The sequence below is a fragment of the Pelodiscus sinensis genome, chromosome 8 (assembly GCF_052426305.1).
Source record: "Pelodiscus sinensis isolate ZL-2025 chromosome 8, ASM5242630v1, whole genome shotgun sequence".
NCBI classification, from domain to species: Eukaryota; Metazoa; Chordata; order Testudines; family Trionychidae; genus Pelodiscus; species Pelodiscus sinensis.
Window position 1 is genome coordinate 26843752 of NC_143059.1, and position 21638 is coordinate 26865389.

Here is a 21638-nt window from a genome sequence, read left to right on the forward strand (position 1 = left end):
GTGCACTAAAGGGATAGACTACAAAAATAGGCAGTGAAATAAAAGGGAGTAGTAAGTTAGAATGTAACATTACATAAACATTTATTTAGTTATCTATTGAATGTGTTGCTGCAAATATACGAGATGGTTGACTTCATTGCTGCAAGTGTATGAGATGGCATATCAATGTTAGTATTGAAAGCCTTGAAAACCAATATTGTAATGGTTAATTTGGCCTCATGCTTCAGGGCTGAAATGGATCATATGTGGGAATCAGGAAAGATGATTCTTTTCTTGTATAGTAATGCATATTTTGTATTTAACAAGTGTATGTTAGGTGAAGAGGGAGGAAAGGGAATGCCTTGCTTTCTTATGAAGCATCTGGCATTTACCACTGCTACAGACAGGGCACCTGACTATAATGGTCTTATAACTTGTTTCTGTTAGATACTTGCATAAAATTGCACATTTGGATAAAGGTTTTGGGATTAGAAAGATTGCACTGTAGCATAGTGGGTTTTTTTACATAACTAAGCAGATTGCTCTTCATTGGTTAAATGTATTTCAGATACTCAGTACTTATTTTTACCACCAAATCGCTACATTTTCCATGGTGCTGAGGTATACTCAGACTCCGAAGACGATGTCATATCTTCTAGTTCTTGCGGGAGTAGTAGTGATAGTGGTTCTTGTCATAGTCCAAGCTTAGATGTAGAAGACGAAAGTGAGATTGAAGAATTCTATAATGGCATGGAGGAGGAGGAGGCTCCAGAGAGAGAAGAGGAGACTGGATTTGGGGAAGATGGAGTTGAACAAGATACAGTTGATGAACCAGATCAGAAAAATGAAGCAACAGGAATTGATTGTCCATCAAATTGTAATCATTGACTGGTTACAGGAACTTTTCCATCAGCATTAGGAGATTTGGCATGTTGGAATGAGTGTTTACTTCTGAATTTAGAACAAGGAAACCATACTGATGTAATGTTTATAAACAATTAAAATGGATTTTCATGCATAGTTTTTTAACTTTTTTCAATAAAATTCTGTAACTGTGCATTTAACACTAATTATTTTTTGTTTTTTTAAAAAGGTACCAAAAGTATCTTTAAGCAATTGTCACTATGTTCACTTTTATTGAGTTCATTTGTGTGATCAGGCAGTGTGTATACAGTATTTTGCTCAGTGAATTTCAGCATATATTATTTTTAAACAGTTTTGAAAAAGCCATTAGAATGTTAAACTAATATAAAGGGAACAGCTAATCTAGACCAAAGAATGGTATTTTCACACCTCATACTTTATAATAGTTTGGTTTATTTAAAACCTGTTTGTGCTTCTGCTAAATCTTTCATTCTTTTAGAATCTTCTTATTAAACACTGGCATTTTCCAAGACATTCTGTGGCAGCTACTTTTTGTTTTGTTACTTTGTATATTTGAGAAAGTGAGAGTAGATAGTTAAAAATAAAATGAGAGAAAGCACTTGAAAATGTTTTTGCCTTTTCTGAAGAGCATCATGTTTAATTAACATTTTTGAAGGAGGACTGATCTTTCCTGTGGGCATAAGACATTGTCTATAATGGCTTATAACTTTAACATGACAATAAGAAATGCTATGAAAATATTTGCTTTTATTTAAGAAATAGATTGGGTCCTCTACTGCAGAAGTTTTTCAAGTTATTATAAAAGATCTATCAGTGTAATACAGCTTGCATAAATCCTTTTTTGATAAACTGCCAAGTTGTTAATATGCAAGCTATTATGAATTTGTAAAACTCTCAGAAGAATATAAGGAGGGGAAGATCTCTTTTCAAATACTTGAGTGCTTATAATTTGAGCTAGTTTCTCATAAAAAGTTGGCAATTAGCTGCATAGGTATCTGAAGTAATTGGTAAAATACAATGTAACCATAACTCAACCAGCAAGCATGCCTCTTTGAGGTTCTGTCTCCTGTTTAAAAAATACCTTGTTCAGAGTTTTGTACTGGAAAGCAAAGCAGCTACTGAAATTGGCGCTTGCAGTGTATCTTCAAGTGCTGGGCTGCCTTAAAACTGGATGGTCACAATTTTTTTTTCCGACTGCAGATTTGTTTCCATGCTTTCGTAAGTAAATATTTTATAAAATTACAAAGTATAGTAGTAAGTGAAGCATTTGTTTTCTATTAACCACTTTCTTGCAACACTGATCCAAAAGAACTCTACAGATGTAGATTATTTGTATTTTGCTTTAATATTTATTACATTTTGGTATATGTATAGTAGCTGTTCTTTAAACATAAAATAATCAGTTAAGTAATTCAGAGACTGTCAGTTGTATTAAGAATGGCCTTCTGTGTTCCTCTAAAAAAAATTTGGCATGTTGTCTAATGGTACAAATTTTGACAGACTTTATTTGGCTACACTAAATGTAACATGTTTAGTTTTCTCTTGCATGTCACAATGTATTTGTGCTATAGGAGATATTTTAAATTGAAAGATTGTTTTAAATTATTTTTACAGTAAGGATTGTTTTCTGCTCTTTTATATTGTATATAGTGTCTTTTATGTAATCTACTGGCATATGTTTTGTAGAAGACTGTTTAAAATGACTGGCTCTCTTCCTGCAACTTTTGAAATACAAACCAGTGTTTTATATTCATACACTCTGTTCTAAAGTATATTAAAATTGTCATTTGACTTTGTTCCTGCTAAGAATTTCTGTACAGAACTTTAAGGTATCTTATAAAAGTTCTGAATTTGTCAATAAGATGTCTTATGAAATATTAACGTGCACACTGTGAGGCATATTTATTCGGGCTATTTTCCTCCTTACTCATTATTTCTGTGAATGTGAAAAGATAGCTAAGTACTGGAGCTAGAGCTTCTTTGCCCAAGACAGACTCAGTAGTGCCAAAGAGTTTTATTTACCTCTCCCCTTAGTCATTGAGTAGCCCCTTGAGAAGGAAAGAACAAATAGGAGACTGAACAGCCTACTCTCAATTTCCATGAAATGTTTAACATCTTAAACAGCAAAGACAGATGATACCTGAGAATTCTATCCTCCATGTGCCTTATTTGATATGCAGCAAGCTATGGAACATTTAGTTGAAAGTGGGAAGCAATAAATCAACACACACACACGTTAGCAGACATCTGTTTTGGTCACTACATGTAGCACAGTACCGGAGAGTAACTGCTCTACTGGCAGGTATGTAACTGTGTGGACTAACAAGCTCACCAATGAATTAACACTAAGAATCTGGGGTGCTTTATTGTAAAGTAGTTTGTTTGAAAGTTAGGAAATAGTAAGATCCAGTGTGGTGGTGTTCTTTTGCAGGGCTTTTCTACTTCTATCTACCCCAGTGTTTCTCAAAGCAGTCTGCGAAACCACTTCGAGAAACCTGTTAACTGGCCATGCCCGTTTGTTTTCTTACCAGTGCTGCGGCCACGGAGCCTCACAGCTCCTATTGGCTCCAGTTTGCAGCCAAGGGGAGCTGTGGGAAGCAGTGTGGACTGGGTTTTGTGGACCACTTTGAGAAACATTGGTGTACCCTAAGGCATGTGTTAACATATTGGGTGAAGTGTAACATTATGTAATGTCTTACTGCTTTGTCCAGATCATTGTGTAGGACTTCCTATCCCAAGACAAAATTTTAAAAAGATCATGGTAAGAAAATTAAGTACAGTGGCACATTGTTCCTTAAAAATACTGTAAAGTCAAAGTATTTAAATTTTAAACTAACATTCCTGAGTTCACTCTGCCTGGTTCAGGGTTGCTACCTGCATTCCGAGCCCTTCATTTCACAATTAGCATTTCACTCTACCCTCAGGACAATTGTCTATGCTAGCAACCACGGCCTTGATAACTCTTATTTGAAGTGAACAGTCTATCATTCTTAACACTTTCCCTTTCTGGAAATTGAAAAATAGGATGCTGAATAAGTGTAATTGATCTATGCTGAGTGCTCTTGTGATCTTAGATATAAATTGGTAGATGGGGAATTTTGAACTCCTTGACTCCTATTCTATGAAATATAGTCTGAAAATTGATGCCAAGTGCATGTATATAGTATATGGAAAATAAACAACTGGAGGGGGAAAATTTTCTTCCTTGAACTATCCCATCTGTGAATGAAATTATGGCATCCTGAAATTACATAATCACCATTTATTGCAAACCAGATTAATTAAATAACATTAAGATGAAAGTGTAGAAATAAAAACATATTACGCCTTTTATATATCATACAGTTCTGTAAATACTGTACAGAAGGGGGTGAAAACAAATTTTACATGGAGGGGCCAGCATCTAGATGGCATTTGCAGCCATGTAGTTCGTGAGTATGGTGTATCACTGCCTGTTACATTGTTTCTGCAGCTCCTGAGTTAGTTCAGTGGAGATCTCCAAAAAAGTTGCCGCCTTTATCCTGAAATTATTTCACTGCAGGGCATCACCACAAATCCATAGAATGATCTTTTCCCACTAATCCAGGCTGGTTTCCCAAGCCCAAAAATGGTACTACATACTATGACGATGCTTCAGGAACTGGTCCTCTGTCATCAACCACCAACACAAACAGAAAACCTAGCTGTGGGCACTCTGTTCATCAGCTGGATGGCATTGGAATCTTTCCTGAGTGGCCTGTGGCACAAGTGCACTGTTTACAGGGAACATTGTTCCCAAATAATTGATGACAGAGGACTAGTTCCTGAAGCATCTTCATAGTATGTAGTACCATTTTTGGGCTTGGGAAACCAGCCTGAATTGGTGGGAAAAGATCATTCTGTGGATTTGTGGTGATGCCCTGTAGTGAAATAATTTCAGGATAAAGAAGGCAACTTTTTTGGAGATTTCCACTGAACTAACTCAGGGGCCGCAGAAACAATGTAACAGGCAGTGATACACCATACTCATGAACTACATGGCTGCAAGTGCCATCTAGACACTGGCCACTCCTGAATGCAGCTGATCTGTAGTGAACCAGTTTGGTTTGATAAAATCAGGTTTGGGACCATTTTATGCATGTTTTGATGCCATGGAAAATGTACTGTTAGATTGGATTTGAACATTAAAATGGCCATACTGAGTTGGACCAGTGATCCATCTAACCTAGCAGCCTGTCTTCAGAGAGTAATCAATGCCAGTTGTTTAAGGAGGAATGAACAGAACAGGTAACTGAATGATCCATGCCCTGTCATCCATTCCCAGCTTTTGGCGATTAGAAGCTAAAGCCACCCTGCACATAGGATTTAATCCCTAACAGCCACCACATCATCTGCACAGTGGGCAGAAGTCCACATCAAAAGTCAAACTCATCTCTCTTTGTGTGGTGAAATACAGGCCCACCAGCCTCTGTGTAGTTGAGGTTGACAGCACAGCAGCATGGAACAATTGGCTCTATACCAGCCAACAGCAATTTAAAAAAGGTATATGGGGTTGTATCCCTAACCATTGCCTTTGATGGATCTATCCTACATGAACTTATCTGTCTTTTTTTAACCTTGTTATACTTTTGGCCTTCACAACATACCCTGGCACCATATTCCATATTGTTGACTTTGCATTGTGACTGTTTATAAATTCTAGGGTCTAATGGTGGGAGGGGAAGGCCAATAGTAGGCATGAGTCCCGTCAATTGGGAATCCCATGTGTGCAAAGCCATCAATACTCTCCTAAGCATTACCACACACTGTAACTTTGAAATTGTAACTGCTATTGGAAGAGTGAATAAAGACATGTTATTTATCCCGTCACATAATAACTAAACAGACATATTTCTCCATAGTGCTCTAATGCGTTGTTGACCACCATAGTTGGTTTATGGACATTAATTCTGGGTGGACTGGACGATTCCAAAGTACTAGGTGCTTTCAGAACTCTGCTCTATTTAAAATTAATTAAGAAAGTACTATTTATTTTCTGGGAACACTGGACATTGGGGGTGTGGTCATTCTCCTAGAAGACACAATTTACCTTCTGCTTCCCTGACTAACAAAGCTATTCAAAGGCTGCTTGAACAGAAAGAGGGACCAATTTAACTACAACCTCAGTAGTTGCAAGACAATAGTGGGCAGTGCATGTAGCTATTTTAAAGATAGCTAACACTGTTCATGAAATAGATGGGACACAGCAGAAAAACACATTCCCAAGATATAGCAGCATGTTGTATTGTCTACAGTATTTGTGAGAACAAAGAGGGAAGCCTTGGGTGGGAGTTGAAATGCCGAGATTTGCTCTGTGAATTCAATTTCCAGAAAGGCATCCAATAAAAAACACAAAGAGATGGAGTAATGTCTGTGATGCTTATTCTTATTTTGAGTTTCAGGCCTGAAATCATGTAGCTGCACATCCAGCTATTAACCCATAGAAGGATGGGGGGGGAGGAGTATTTTATGAAGGTCAGTAGTGTTTATGAGGGGTGGAAGTACAGTGCTGTGGTGATTCCTTTTTTGCCTTTGCAATATGTTTGTAAAACCTTATGAATTAATGCAAACTATTTTAGGTGTAAAATAAACTTGACTGAGTTTTTAAAGTGTTTAATAATAAAAAAAATCTATTATGTAATAAATAGATGAACCTTTCACTGAAATGATATACTGAAAACTCCCCACCTTACCTGGTTATAGAGAAAGCTTTTATCAAAAACAGTGAAGTGTAACTGCCTGTGCAAGGCAAAGTGTGAGCATGATTGTGGGAGGCTTAAAGTTAAAGGTGAGTACACATCTTTCTCTTCTCGTTTGTGGGGCTTCTGACATGGAGGGCCATAGCTCAAAGTTACCTAAATTATTAAAGAAATCAAAAGAGCTGGGAGCCCAGGTGCTACATTTCTTGGTTTCTGGGAGTGGGGTCTGGGAAGGAAAGGCCTCTGGGGAGCGGTGCTGTAAGAATAGTGGGCTGGGTTTTGTTTACAGAAGCCTGTGCACATCAGGGGCTGCATAACATGGCTAAATGCTGGTCTGTTGTACTGCATTGCTGGCAATAAAACTCTGAGAGGTAGCCATATTAGTCTAACTTAAAAAAACTAAGACGAATGGAACTGTAGCACCTGAGAGACTAACAAAATATATATCGTATCATGAGCTTTCGCAGGCACAACCCACTTCTTTCATCATTGCAACCTTTGGCTTTGTATTGCCTCCTGGCTGTCTTTAGCCAAGGCAATGTTTTCTCTAGCAATTGCCATGCTGCCCTTTCCCACTGCAATGATCTCCCTGTCTTCAGTTACTGCTTCCACCTCTCAAAACAATTTTTTTTTAATATCTGCCAACATTTCATCACACATATTCTCCCCCTCTCATTTGTCAGCTACTCAGCCCTGTCTTTCAGGTTCTGGTCATTGAAGTTCCATAGATACAGGATTATTCAAAACAAAAAGGCAAGCCATTGTTTGTTTATATGCTAGGAAGGCTGTGATAGAATTCCTTTAAAACATGTTCTGGGCTTTTTCATTCTGAGATTCCTCACTGACTTGGGGGAATCTCGGAGATACATGCACTGGAATTTTTGTCTGTGCCATACATGCCCATTGTGACTTTGCCCATTGTGACTTGGAGACTAGGATGGGAATTCTCTTCATGGACTGGGGATAGGCTTGGTAATTACGGTCCCAATCTGACTCTGCAATATTGTATTGCATTGGAGGTGTTTATGTGTTACAGAAGGGATTATCAAGTGAATCGGGGTGAACTGAACAGTGATCTCTCCCTCCCCTACAAGTTATCCTGAATCTGGATGATGATACATTAAGGACTGAGTAGGAGTATGTGACTAGCCTTATTTAAAAAGGGCATACCCACAAGTTACGCTGTGAAGTGCTTCACCAAAAGGGCATCCTGAACTATACTAGAGGGAAGGCAGTGTCTATTCCTCCTAATCTAATAACAAAAACGGAGCAATTTCTTAGTTCTAGATTGTGCTTTATCTTCCCTGAAGACATGTTGAAAAGTACAGAGAAAAAGAGAGGCCTATAGTGATTACTTGAAGCACTTACTGATACCACTCAGCAAGTATGCATGTTACAGGGTCTTCACAGAGGAGCTGCACTCTGTGGCTTGATGGGCATGCAATGCCCATGTCTACCTAATGTAAAATGAGAAAACTGACCAAACTTCTTTTCCTCTAACTACTCCCTAAATGAGCTTCATATTTCACACAAGAATGTTTTCCTTTCCCTAATTTCTCATGGAAGGGGATAGGGTAGCGAGACTGCAGTAATTCTGCTGACCACCATCTTTCTTAGCAGGTTGGGAGTAGGAGGGAGATACATTCACCAAGCACAACTGCTGAGGGAAGGAGAAAAAATAGATACATGGCCATGTGCCATTCTCAGCACTGGCCTGAGAACAGTTAGTAGCTGGGTCGTTAGCGTGAGATGGAGACTAGCTGAGCACCCGGGATGGCCATCACTTTGGAAGGGACAGAGATTGGAGAATAGCAGAAAAAAATGTAAAGAAAAATTATTGTAGAAATTAAAATCTACATGATACGGATGTAATAGTGTAAACATATAAATGGTTAACTGATGAGCCTGGACTTATTGGGTAACCTTCACAGTTACATGGGGTATGTCTACACTAGAAAGTTAATTCAAACTAACAGCCATTAGTACGAATTAACTTTCATAGGCGCTCCACAGGCAAACCGCTAGTTCAAATTTAATTCAAACTAGCGGAGCACTTAATTCGAACTAGGTAAACCTCATTCTACAAGGACTAACGCCTAGTTCGAATTAAATAGTTCGAATCAAGGGCTGTGTAGCCACTTAATTTGAACTAGTGGGAGGCTAGCCCTTCCCTGGTGGCCACTCTGGGCGCAACCAGGGAAACTCTTCTGCCCCCCTCCCTGCCCCGGATCCCTTAAAGGGGCACAATCTGGCTACGGTGCGCATGCCAGGTGCAAGCCTGCCAGCACCCAGCCAGCAGACCCTGCACCTGGCACGGCGCAAGCCAGCCCCCCGCTGCCACCCAGCCCTCCGCCTCTTACCGGGAACAGGCTGGCAGCTCCCAGGAGCCTGCCTGGGGCCACATGAGGCGGGCACCCGCCTGGTCTAGTGCGGAGATCGTGGACCTCATCCAGGTTTGGGGGGAGGCCTCCAACATCCATGACCTCCGCACTAGACACAGGAAAGTGGCCGTCTAGGGCAGGATAGCTGCCAGCTTGGCCACCAAAGGCCACATGCAAACTCAGGCGGTCCAGTGAGACCCCCAACCCTGAGCTTAGAACATAAGAACGGCCGTGCTGGGTCAGACCAAAGGTCCATCTAGCCCATAGCCTGTCTGCCGACAGCAGCAAACACCAGCTACCCCAGAGGGAATGGACCGAAGCCAGTGACCAAGCTATTTGTCTCGTGCCATCCATCTCCAGCCTTCCACAAACAGAGACCAGGGACACCGTTCCTACCCCCTGGCTAATAGCACTTCATGGACCCAACTTCCATGACTTTATCTAACTGCTCTTTAAACTCTGTTATAGTTCTAGCCTTCACAGCCTCCTGCGGCAAAGAGTTCCACAGGTTGACTATTTCCTTTGTGAAGAAGAACTTTCTGTTATTAGTTTGAAGCCTGCTACCCATTCATTTCATTTGGTGTCCTCTAGTCCTTATATTATGGGAACTAATGAAGAACTTTTCTTCATGCACCCTCTCCACACCACTCTATCATATCCCCCCTCAGTCTCCTCTTTTCTAAGCTGAAAAGTCCCAGTCTCTTTAGCCTCTCTTTATATGGGACCTGTTCCAAACCCCTGATCATTTTAGTTGCCCTTTTTGGAACCCTTTCCATGGCCAAAATATCTTTTCTGGGGTGAGGAGATCACATCTGTACACAGTACTGAAGATACGGCGTACCATAGTTTGATACTTTCCCTCCTTCTTCCCCTGGCTTCCCCCTACCAGCCTCCTCCTCCCAGGTTTCCCACTCCCCTCTCCCATTCTCTCTCTTCCCCTCTCCCACCTCCTTTTCCCAGTCTCCCCAGAGGTTAATTCCCCTCCCCCCCCAGTTTTGTTAAATAAAGAGAGTTTCTATTTTTGAACACACGTGTACTTTATTTTTTACATCAGGAAGGGGGGCTAGGGAGGTGTAAGTGGAAGGAGGTGAGGGAGGAATTGGGTACGAGCCCCCGATGGGGAGGACTGGGGTGGCTCTGTGGGCTCCTCAGGGTGGAAACTGTCCTGCAGCCCCCCGATTGATCCCCCCTCCCGGATGGCAGCCTGCGGCAAGTGCAGCTGGGCTGATGGCCGAGTGCTGTGATGTGCCGAGTGTGGGCACTCAGGGCACTCCAAGCCAGGACTGCTTTGCTGTCCCTCATCGAGGTAGACAAGCAAGCGGGGAACCCTGAGAACTGTCTGTCCGGGGTGGGGGTTGGGTCCCTTTAAGCACATCCCTCGGCTAGCCTGAGACAGCAGCTTCACACGGTAAGTCCTAACCTGATGCCCTGCCGGCTCTGGGCCAGCCTTAACTTTGGTTTCAGGTCCACTCAATGTGGACATGCTAGTTCGAATTAGCAAAATGCTAATTCAAACTAGTTTTTAGGTCTAGATGCACTAGTTTGAATTAGCTTAGTTCAAATTAACTAATTCAAATTAAGTTAGTTCGAATTAGTGCTGTAGTGTAGACATACCCATGCAGCCTTCTCCCCTCCCTCCTGGGGCTGCTGCCTCTGTATGAGAGCTAGTAGTGCAGGGGCAGGGGGAGAGGTGGCTCTGCAGTAGTCAGTGCTTGTGGGGAGCCAGCTCTTGCTTTGGTAGCTCTCTTGCTTTCCAGCATTCATAGTCTCACTGCTAACACACATGCTCCCTATGTGAGTTGCCTGTCCACCCTCCCCCTGCATGCTGCTGCCCTGATACAGAGGCAGCAGCATGAGGGGCAGCAGGGGGGAGCTGATATTTGTGGGGAGCCAGCTTTTAAGCAGCCCCCTGTGAGCACTGCCTCCTGCGGAGCTGCCTGCCTCCTCCCATGCTACTGCCTCTATATATCAGAGGCAGTGGGAGAGATGGGGGGGGGCAGGTGGACAGAGCCACCTCTCCTACCCCCCGCTTGTAAACATGTACCCTCTAAAATTTTCAGTCGGTACATGTTTATGAAAATAAATGCATTTTAACATTTCCCTCTATAGGACCAGCCTCCTCGGTCCTGTTTTGGGTTGCTGCCTGGGAATCAAATTTGGTTGTTGCAAAGCAGCAATCAGGTTTGTCTTCAGCTTGGCTGGCAGCAGGATCCCAAATCTCAACAGATCCGAAAGAACTAAGGGTAGAGGGGGTTGGCAGTGCTCTATGTAGAGCTCTTTGTGTGTACCACTCTAGGTGGTGTCGAAGCAGGACCTATGGGGTACGGCTGAGGGGAAATCTTCCAGTACTGGTGCACATGGCAGCCACACACACTTACTTTGAATAGACATAAGGTTCTTCGAGTACTTGCTAATCTCCAGCAAAGAGATCCAAGAAATAAGTAACCAGAAGCTCATTTTCAACCAGAAGCACTGGGGCATGTACTCTGGATGTCAACACCGATTCTCATAGGAAGCTATCAAGTGGCAATAGACTTATGTGAGCAAATGTGGATGGCCAAGAGAAAGCTTATTAAGAGGGGTCTCAAATTCAGGGCCTGCAGGCCATCCCCAGCCAAAGCAATTATGCAATGCAGCATGGTAATCCCAGTCAGGGTGGAGGTGGGGCGCATTATACTTCATGAAGCTCTGTCCCTTTCCCACCCTTCCCCACATTGCACTCCATCCCCAAGGATGTTGCTTTGGGAATTACTGGATGGGAGGGGGGCCTGGCACAAGGCAGCAGAAGAGGTCAAGCCCCCTGCCAGTGCTCCCTGCTCCCTGAGTGCTGGGGCAGCATTTTAGGGGAGATTAAAATATTGCCCAGCTGATTAGCATAGTGTCCATAACTGGCAGCAAGTGTTTCTATTGACAGTGCACATCCATACATGCTCAGTGCACATAACATTTATTCTGCACAGAAGGAAAAATGAGAGTGAACATTGCCCCCCCACACACACACATTCCCCACTTAGCATGGAGAGCAAAGCAGTCGATCTGTACACGTTAAAGCAGATGTAATCCCAACAGGCAAGAGGAAACTAATTTCTACTCAGTGCACCCCATTGGCACAGGAAGGATGGAACGTCAAATTAAGTTACCAAACTTGAGATGCAATGTACCAAACACCACGTGCTCTGACTTTGGGACATCTCTCAGAAGAATTTGCACCAGGTGCTGCACATGCTGGGCTCTATCCCTGCAACTGAATCTCATGGGTGTTAAAGGTCTTGTCCAGAAAATGGTTAACCTACACGTGTCACCCTTATGCTTATGCGGCAGTTGTATTGGGTTTTTTCATGGGTCTAAAGAAAGGGAGGAAAAAGGAGAAATGGATTTCGGTTGGGATGCTACAGCCAGATCCTCAATGGGCTTCCAGGGCAGTTCCTTTTGCCAGGAGCAGAGGCAGCTACAGTAACCTGTAGGGGTAGAGGAGTGCATCATGCTCACTAAAGACTATCACACCCCTCAGGATAAACTACCCTGGGAGAGAGTTGCGGGTAGCTAGTTGGAGAAGCACAGATGGGCTGTATGAGACGCCATCCTGGGGGCTGAGGCATGGCTGAGTCCAGCCAGCAATGTACTACTCAGGGTGAAGCAAAATGCAGGACAATGTAGCACTTTAAAGACTAACAAGATGGTTTATTAGATGATGAGCTTTCGTGGGCCAGACCCACGAATAGTTGTGACTATTTTCTTCCACTGTTTGATCTGAGGAAGTGGGTCTGGCCCACGAAAGCTCATCACCTAATAAACCATCTTGTTAGTCTTTAAAGTGCTACATAGTCCTGCATTTTGTTTCAGCTACCCCAGACTAACAGGGCTACATTTCTAGCACTACTTAGGGTGAGTTTTGCCAGAGGGAAAACATAGAAATCGCTCTTCCTGCCCCCAAACGACGTGGCTGGAACCCGCAGGCACTTTTCCCCGCTGGGGGAGGATTTCGCGTGGGGCTCTGCCCCCATTTGCCTGACAGAGAGCAAGTACACCAGCCGCCAGCCCCTCCCGCCCACGCCGGGAGCCAAAGCCCGCCCTCGCCCTGCCGGGTTGGCTGCCTGGACGGGGCGTCGCCGGTCGCTCCCGCGGGCTGTCCGCAATGTCAGCGCAGTGACCCGGCTGCAGCCGCTACGCCGGACTCTGACCTTGCACGGCTGGGACAGGCCCATGGCTGCCAGGCTGCTGCTCCGCGCCCTGCCGCGCGCCTTGCCCACCGCGCGCCGCGCCCTGACCCCCGCCAGAGCCCTGAGCGCCGGGGGTGCGTACTGCGGGGAGGAGCCGGGGGGGGGGCCGGGCAGGGTAGGTACACAGGGCAGGGTGAGGGTGGGGGGGGGGGGCCGGGCAGGGTAGGTACACAGGGCAGGGTGAGGGTGGGGAGGGGCCGGGCAGGGGAGGTACACAGGGCAGGGTGAGAGTGGGGAGGGGCCGGGCAGGGGAGGTACACAGGGCAGGGTGAGGGTGGGGAGGGGCTGGGCAGGGTAGGTACACAGGGCAGGGTGAGAGTGGGGAGGGGCCGGGCAGGGTAGGTACACAGGGCAGGGTGAGGGTGGGGAGGGGCCGGGCAGGGTAGGTACACAGGGCAGGGTGAGGGTGGGGAGGGGCCGGCAGGGTAGGTACACAGGGCAGGGTGAGGGTGGGGAGGGGCCGGGCAGGGTAGGTACACAGGGCAGGGTAAGGGTGGGGAGGGGCCGGCAGGGTAGGTACACAGGGCAGGGTGAGGGTGGGGAGGGGCTGGGCAGTAGAGGTGCACAGGGCAGGGTGAGGGTGGGGAGGGGCCGGGCAGGGTAGGTACACCGGGCAACATGAGAGCGCATAGGGGCCAGGCAGGATAGGTGAACAGGACAGTGTGAAGGCGGATAGGGGCTGGGTGGGAGAGGTGCACAGGGTAGTGTGAAGGTTGGTTGGGGCTGGGAGGGACAGGCGCACAGGGCAGTGTGAGAGTTGTTAGGGGTCATAGGAATGGGCTGGGAGAAGTAGGGAGGCCTGGGAATGCAGAGTGAATGATCAAGAGATGTATAGGTGTTAAGGTGTTAGCTCCTCAGGGGTGTGTAGATGGTGAATTATCTTGACAAAAGATAAATTTCTGAATCACATTCTAGATGATTAGTGTGTGATGCTGAATCTATGCTGGTACTGAAATATAAGTGTTTCATCCAGTGGCAGCATTTTAGGGACATGGCTTGTTGTTTATTTGCTATTCAGCCAAGCCACAGGTGCCCTGATAACCTTCATACACACAAGTGACATTGGAAATGGCCTGCATATTTATACCTGCCTCTGGAAATTTCCACCACATGCATCTGACAAAGTGGGTCTTTGCCCACGAAAGCTTATGCTTCAACACTTCAGTTAGTCTATAAGGTGCCACAGGACTCCTCGCCGCTTTTGGAAATTACTTGTGTCTAGAGTGCCTCCATGTGCTGCCATCACACTGAGGGAAGGGTTCAAATCCAGTGTATTAAAGGCTGCTATAAAGAGGACAATGATCTATTGCTCTCCATGCTCACTATGAAGTAATTAGCTTAATTTTCAGCAAGCAAGATTTATATTAGATGTTAGGAAAAGCTTTCTAACTGCAAAGGATAAACAAACATGAGAAAGGGAAGTTTTAAAGAAATTTTAGACAACTGCCAAGAATGGCCTAAATACATTTAATCCTGCCTCTGCCAGGGAAGATGAATCTTGAAGTCACTTGCAGTCAGAGGCCAATGAAGGATGCCAGCTGTATGGTTTCTATTAGATGTGCAGTTGCTCACTAGAGAAAGGACTGACACTACCTTGAATGGTAACTTTTTGGACACTATCAACCAAAGTTGAAATTTCATTTTTCATTAGAACAGGTGATGAAAAAGAAAAAATGTCTGAACTGGCACACGGTTTCATTAGGGGAAGCAACAGTTGTGAGGGGTTTTCTATACAGCATGGGCTGTAGTTTGTGCTACCAGTATTTGGTAGTTTAAAGCTATACTTTTGTTATACCAGAAGATGACCTGGGCAATATAAAAAGAACAGCTGTTCCAAGAACTGTCAGATGGAGTGCCTGTAAATCAAAAAATATCTAAATCTGGCAGGGTTTGCATACCTTTCTCCAAAAGCATCTACTACTGATCACTATTAGAGACAGGATACATGACTAAACAGATTTCTCTAATCCTTATGGTAATTCCTATGTCATGTCTTATTTAAATAAAAAGTGCTTTGCAACTGAAAAATGGAATGGACATTTATTTATGATGCTGCCCAGGATGTGGGCTTAATGCTTTGCTTTAGTGATTAGCAAAATCTGATTTTTGGATAAATATATAGAATTCCTCTGTATTTTATTCCTACTTAGGTGTTCCCAGTGATGAGGAACAGGCAACTGGGCTTGAACGGAAAACTCTAGAGGCTATGAAGAAAGGGCAGGTAAGGTTAATATTAAATAATATGCACAAAGTTAAAAGCATTCCATTGGGAGTTGTAAATATGGAAAGAAATGCTGAATAGAATATTTTAATTAAAAACCAAATAAATCAAAATCTGTAAGGCAATATATTCATTGTCAATACACTAACCTTGCACCTTCTAAGTATGAAAACATTTTGGAAATGCAGAAATAAGGTCACCTTACCCTTACCTTTGCATTCTTGCCTCCTTACACTTGAGATTTGTGTATGAAAAGTATACTGCACAGTACGGCTATGTCTACACTGGCGGGTTCTTGCGCAAGAACGGCCGTTCTTCCGCAGAGCATCCACATTGCCTGCCCACTCTTGCGCAAGAAGATTTACAGTAAAGCGTAGTAGGAGTGGGCTTCTTGCACAAGAGCAACACACTTTTCTAACAAGTGTAAACTCTCTTGCGCAAGAGCTCTTGTGCAAGAGGGCAGTGTGGACATGCAGCAGGGTTTTCTTCTGAAGAAAGCCCTATGGCTAAAATGGCTATCTGAGATTTTTGGCGCAAGAGAACATCCACACTGCCATGGATTCTCTTGTGCAAACACACATAGCAGAGTGGACAAGTTCTTGTGCAAGACTTCTTGCACAAGAACCCTTGCGCAAGATGTTCTTCTGCAAGAACCTGCTAGTGTAGACACAGCCTACCAGTTCTTGTTGAGAAAGCAGACCTGGAGAACCTAAGGCCCTGATTCTGTAGCTGGATCTACGTGGTCCACCACACATCCACATGAAGGTCTCTGTGTTGGTCAGTGATCAACACAAGCAGATTCAGTTGCAGGATTGGGAACTAAGTGACCTACCTGGAGGTGATGTGCTACAGTGGGTTAGACCTATGCTTGTGTGACGTTGGACAATTCCAACACTCTCATTACGCTTGTTTTTGAGTCTGTAATGCTTGTCTCTCACATGGTCTGGTTGAGATTATTTTATAGAAAATAAGACTTTAGAAACCCACTGTGTATTAGCGAAGCAGAAAATAGAACATAGAGGTTCTTTGCTCCTACCCCTTCATGCAGTTCACTAGATTACACTACCTCTCCCTGTATTTCTTCTCCCTGCTAACTCCCTCCCCAAACAAGCATACTATTTGGCTACATCTACACTGGCACCCTTTTCCGGAAATGCTTAAAACGGAACTGTTTTCCGCTATAAGTATTTCCGGAAAAAGCGCGTCTACATTGGCAGGATGCTTTTCTGGAAAAGCGTCCATGGCCAATGTAGATGCGCTTTTCCGGAAAAGAGCCCTAATCGTCATTTTCGTGATTGGGGCTTTTTTGCAGAAAAGACTACTGTGCTGTCTACACTGGCCCTTTTCCGGAACAGTTTTTTCGGAAAAGGACTTTTGCCCGAACGGGAGCAGCATAGTTTTTCCGGAAAAACACTGACAATTTTACAGTAGATCGTCATTGCTTTTCCAGAAAAGCAAGCGGCCAGTGTAGACAGCTCGCAGCTTATTCCGGAAAAGTGGCTGCTTTTCCAGAATAAGTGGCCCAGTGTAGACACAGCCCCTCTGTAGAGGTGGTCTCCTTTCCTTCTCTATTCCCAGGCTTAACTGACTTAATTTTTCAGTGATTCTTAAGTGCTTTACAAATTTTGCATCTAGCTAGTGGAAACACTAAGGCTTGTAAAGCATGCTCAAACTGCTTTTTATAACTGCACCTGTGCAGAGTGCAGTGCAGGATTGGGGTATAAATGAGTTGTGCCCCTTAAACTATTTGAAGACTGCACCAACAGAAGATGACAATTTCCAGAGTAAGCTGAGTTTACTATGTAATGTGATAAACTACCACAAAAGTTACAAAACTGTTAAGACAGGAAAGGGGTAAAAATCTCTTTAAAAATCCTCTCAAATACTTTTAAAATTTCTCTCATGTTTCCTTATTTTGGTGTTAGCATAAAATGTTGCATATGAAATTTCAGGCAGATTGGCTTATGGAACGCAGGAGGCAGAATCATAATAATAATCATGTATTTGCTTACTGTGCCTTCATAAAAAGGCACTATAAATAGCACATAGCACCCATGTGCTTTAGACAGTATGCAGTCATGAGTTCAGCTTGTATTTTTAGTGACACAGAGGCTACCGCTAATAGTTGATACTCCAAACTGATTCTTGCATATGAACTGACACCCTGTACAGTAACATATAACTCTCTCCCCCTTGACAAATCAGTTTCTAATAATAAAGTTTGACATTCTTCATCCTTCCTTCTATTAGTTTTGTGTACCTGTATGTTAATATTCTAAGGATGATTTATCCATGTTTGGATGACATAACAGCAGCAATGTAATTACCTTTATTATATAGAGAAGAGCTGCTACAAGATCTTTGATAGTACTTCTTGTTAATTATGTTCTAGGTTTAGCAATTGAGATTCATGTTTTGTTCTTCTCTCAAGGATCCATATAACATCCTCAAACCCAAAGGAAATTCAGGAACTAAAGAGGATCCTCATATTGTTCCATCCGTCAACAGGAAGAGGCTAGTGGGTTGTATCTGTATGTATCAGAACAATAGTGTGTATTTTTTTAATTCACACACTCAAAAGTTAAACAAATCATTTTATAATGTTTTTTGTTTTAATACACCTGTATTAATGCTTCAAAAAAGTTCACACTGAAAATTCAACAGATCTTACCCCGCGCCGCGCGGCTACACGGGGCACGAACTAGGCTTCCTAGTTCGAACTACCTAGTTCGTGCCCCGTGTAGCCGCGCGGCACAGGGTTCGAACGAGCAGGGTTTAAAAAATGGCGGAGCCCCGCTTATGCAAATGAAGCCCGGGAAATTCAAATCCCGGGCTTCATTTGCAAGTGCGGTATGCCTACATTACCCCGCTAGTTCGAACTAGCGGGGTAGTGTAGACATACCCTAAGAAAGGAATTTCCACAGCTAAGGAAAAGTTGCTTGCTAGGCTTGGAAGTTCCTGGCTGCAGTGGTGCATGCACTTATGACATGTCTACAGATACCAGATGCAAACTCACAATGGTGTATTATAATGGTCAGCTTACAAAGTGGAAATGAGTATAATTAATATGAGGCATAACTAAATGAAAATCAAGATATCCAGTTCTGTTGCCATTAGTTATGAAAATGGTCCCACTTTGAATGGGGGTTACAGTCTCAAAAGATTATAGAAATCATGGTCTGTTACTTCTGATTCCTTAAATATGTAACAACAAAAGTATCATGATGTCATTCTAGGGCTACAGGTAGGCTATTTGAGTTCTCTGGGGCCTGCCTAGTGCAAGACTAAGCATTTTAAGATGTAATCAAATGGGAGAGGTGTGACTCACCACTGCAGTGCCCCCTGCTCAATGTCCTGGGGATCAGCTACACTAACCCCTGTGCTCTCTTCTGGTGGCATATGACCACTGCCATAACATGTGACCCACTCTGGGGGGGACACATGTCAAGAACTGCAGCATCCTCTTTGTGACATAGCCCTGCAGCTGTGCTGCCCTCTATGCTAAGTCCTTCCTGGGGACAGGATCAACCCACTATCCAGCCACTTCCCTGTCAAATGTCTGGCCACTCCTTCAGGGAGAAGGTGGTGTGGATCCCAGGGGGCCTTTTCCGTTACACAGGATTCTGACCCAGGACCCCTGTAAATGGCAGCCACACGTTCACACCAAGTTCTCAGTACTTTTCCTTGGGCCATGTCCCCACAGCCGCCAGCACCCTCTTTGCTCTTGCCTCCGGACCTCAACCTGCAGCCCACAGCAGTAACTTTACCTCCCTGGGTCTCTGCTTGCAGCCTTGGCCTGTCTGGGGTGCTTGTTACCTTCAGTCTGCATGGCAACCAGTCCTCCTCGTTCAAGCTCCAGGGAGTGATTGAAGCTGCTCTGCAGCCCTTCTTGTAGGGGCCAGCCCAGCTCTGATTGGCTGCTTTCTGCACATCCTCCCAGGGCTCTGTTAATCCCTTAGGCTACGTCTACACTGCAACGCCATTTTGGGATACTGGAGTATCACAAAATAGTGCATTATTTTAGGCTCACAATTCCAACGTCCCTGTAAACCTCATTCCACGAGGAGGAAGGGACATTTTGGAATAGCGGGTTATTTTGAAATTTGTCTGAAATGTGCAGACAGTGCCAAATTATGAAATAAACCATTTCAAAATAAGTTCAAAGTACGATATGCAATTTGCTTATCTTAGTTCGAACTACAGTGCAGTGTAGAAGTAGCCTTAAAAGTCCTCTCTGAGGCAGGCAATCCATCACAGCAAGTTTTCCCATAAGCAACTTCCTCCCCTTTAGAAGTGATCAACATGCACGCAATTCAGTCACAAGTAAACCTTCAAGTTCATCATTTAGGCTGTGTCTACATTAGCATCCCTTTTCCGGAAAAGGGTGCCAATGAGACAAGTCGGAATTGCAAATGCCACGGGGGATTTAAATATCCCCCGCTGCATTTGCATGAACATGGCTGCCGCTTTTTTCCGGCTCGGGGCTTTGCCGGAGAAAAGCGCCAGTCTAGACGGGATCTTTCGGAAAATAAAGCCTTTTCCAGAAGATCCCTTATTCCTGATTTTAAGAGGAAGGAGGGATCTTCCGGAAAAGGCTTTATTTTCTGAAAGATCCCGTCTAGACTGGCGCTTTTCTCCGGCAAAGCCCCGAGCCATAAAAAAGGGGCAGCCATGTTCATGCAAATGCCGCGGGGGATATTTAAATCCCCCGCGGCATTTGCAATTCCGAAGTGTTTCATTAGCATCCCTTTTCCGGAAAAGAGTGCCAATGTAGACACAGCCTTACTGTTTTACCTCTCCTCACCTCCAAAAAATTCCAGTGCATTGTACTTTAAAATACAGATTAACTGTGATGGAAATGGACATTAGAAAAGGAATGATGAGACGGTTGCTCATTTTCTATGTTGATTCAATTATTGAACCCCTCACTGAAACTATATGTGTAGATGTCAACTAGGTTAAGAATTCCAGCACAATGCTTTCTCTACAGACGTGCCAGAATACTGGAACATGACAAAAAAGGCATGAATGCTTAATTTGCTTTTCTTTTCTTACATCAGGTGAGGAGGACAATTCTGCTGTCATTTGGTTCTGGTTGCATGAAGGAGAAAGCCAGCGATGCCCATCATGTGGTGCTCACTATAAGCTTGCACACTATGATGTTCCACATTGAAAATCTGTTATTTAAATGAACCAAAGAAGATTTCACTATGTGGCTAAATTGCACAATGATGTGCACTTAAATCTGCATGCAGAATATTTACTATCTTCGTATTTGGCTTTTATTGGATTTTTAATAAACTCCAGTCTTGTTTTACTCTAGGTTAATTAAAATGTAAATGAACAACATTGCAGACATCTGTGCCATGGATCATCGTTCTTCATAAAACTGAGGATAAATCAGAGTAGTGTTTAGGAAGAAGCGTTCTAATACTACTGGTTAATAAACATGGGTTGGCTTTCTCTCCCTCTCATCTGTAATAAAATTCCTAAGTCTTATGACTGAAGCCCTACCAAATACACAGCCATGAAAAACCCATCATAGACCATGAACAATCTGGTCTTTTATGTAATGTCACCTAATACTACATCTGGCATGGTATGGTATTGCCACCCTTACATCTGTCCTCCTGCTGGCAGTGGCTCTGTCTTCAGAGTGGGGCATCTGGCCAGGAGCTTCTACTCTCTGGGTGCCCAGCCCTGAAGGCAGCACAGAAGTAAGGGTGGCAATACCACAACCTCACTACAACACCCTTTTTAGTGGAGATGTAAATGAGTAGTTGAGTGTACACCTAGGCTTAGGAGTTAATCATCGTGACTACTTGCAGTTCTCCCCACATACTTGCTGCTGTATCAGAAGCATGAAGGGGGGCAGAAAGCAGGAGCCAGTGCTGGGGGAGCTAGCCTAAAAGCCAGTTCCCTCCAGCACCGGCTCTGCAGTGCTGCCTCTTCCCCTCACCCTCTGCTGCTACCTCTCTGCAGGGGATCCATGCTCCCCACAGAGCAGCCTCTAACCATGGCGAGCCTGGCCCCAATGCAGGCAGAAGCAGCTTTTCAGCAGCAGTCCCTGTCCATGCGGTGGGGAGGGGTCCCAGGTCCCCCCCAGACAGAGGCTGGAACTGAGCTGGGACCTCCCACAGATAGGGGCTGCTGCCGAACCAGCCTCTGTACATGGCCAGCCCAGGCTGCCCGTGAACAGAAGCTACTTCACGGCAGCCTCTCCCCCTCCCTCTGC

The 21638-nt window shown here is 44.1% G+C and overlaps 2 protein-coding genes across 2 annotated transcripts in view; both read left to right on the forward strand.

Moving 5' to 3' along the window:
* The window catches only part of SIRT1 (sirtuin 1), a 38231-nt gene extending 35576 nt beyond the window's left edge, over positions 1-2655 (forward strand). The window contains exon 9 of the mRNA XM_075934916.2: positions 548-2655. Coding sequence (XP_075791031.2) covers positions 548-867 — 320 coding nt within the window. The 3' untranslated portion in view covers positions 868-2655. The remainder of the gene's footprint in view (positions 1-547) is intronic.
* A 10405-nt stretch (positions 2656-13060) lies between these two features.
* LOC102447928 (cytochrome c oxidase subunit 5B, mitochondrial-like) lies at positions 13061-20752 on the forward strand. Its single transcript, XM_075934918.2, has 4 exons — positions 13061-13256; positions 15333-15403; positions 17835-17934; positions 20464-20752. Exons 1-4 carry the CDS (start codon positions 13166-13168, stop codon positions 20574-20576), a joined length of 375 nt encoding a protein of 124 aa, XP_075791033.1. The 5' UTR covers positions 13061-13165; the 3' UTR covers positions 20577-20752.
* The last annotated feature ends 886 nt before the right edge of the window (positions 20753-21638 follow it).

Coding starts and splice junctions, on each gene's coding strand:
- LOC102447928 (XM_075934918.2), top strand. CDS start 13,166: ATGGCTGCCAGGCTGCTGCTCCGCGCCCTGCCGCGCGCCTTGCCCACC. Junction 13,257..15,332: donor CAGAGCCCTGAGCGCCGGGG/GTGCGTACTGCG, acceptor ATTCCTACTTAG/GTGTTCCCAGTGATGAGGAA. Junction 17,935..20,463: donor GAGGCTAGTGGGTTGTATCT/GTATGTATCAGA, acceptor TTCTTACATCAG/GTGAGGAGGACAATTCTGCT.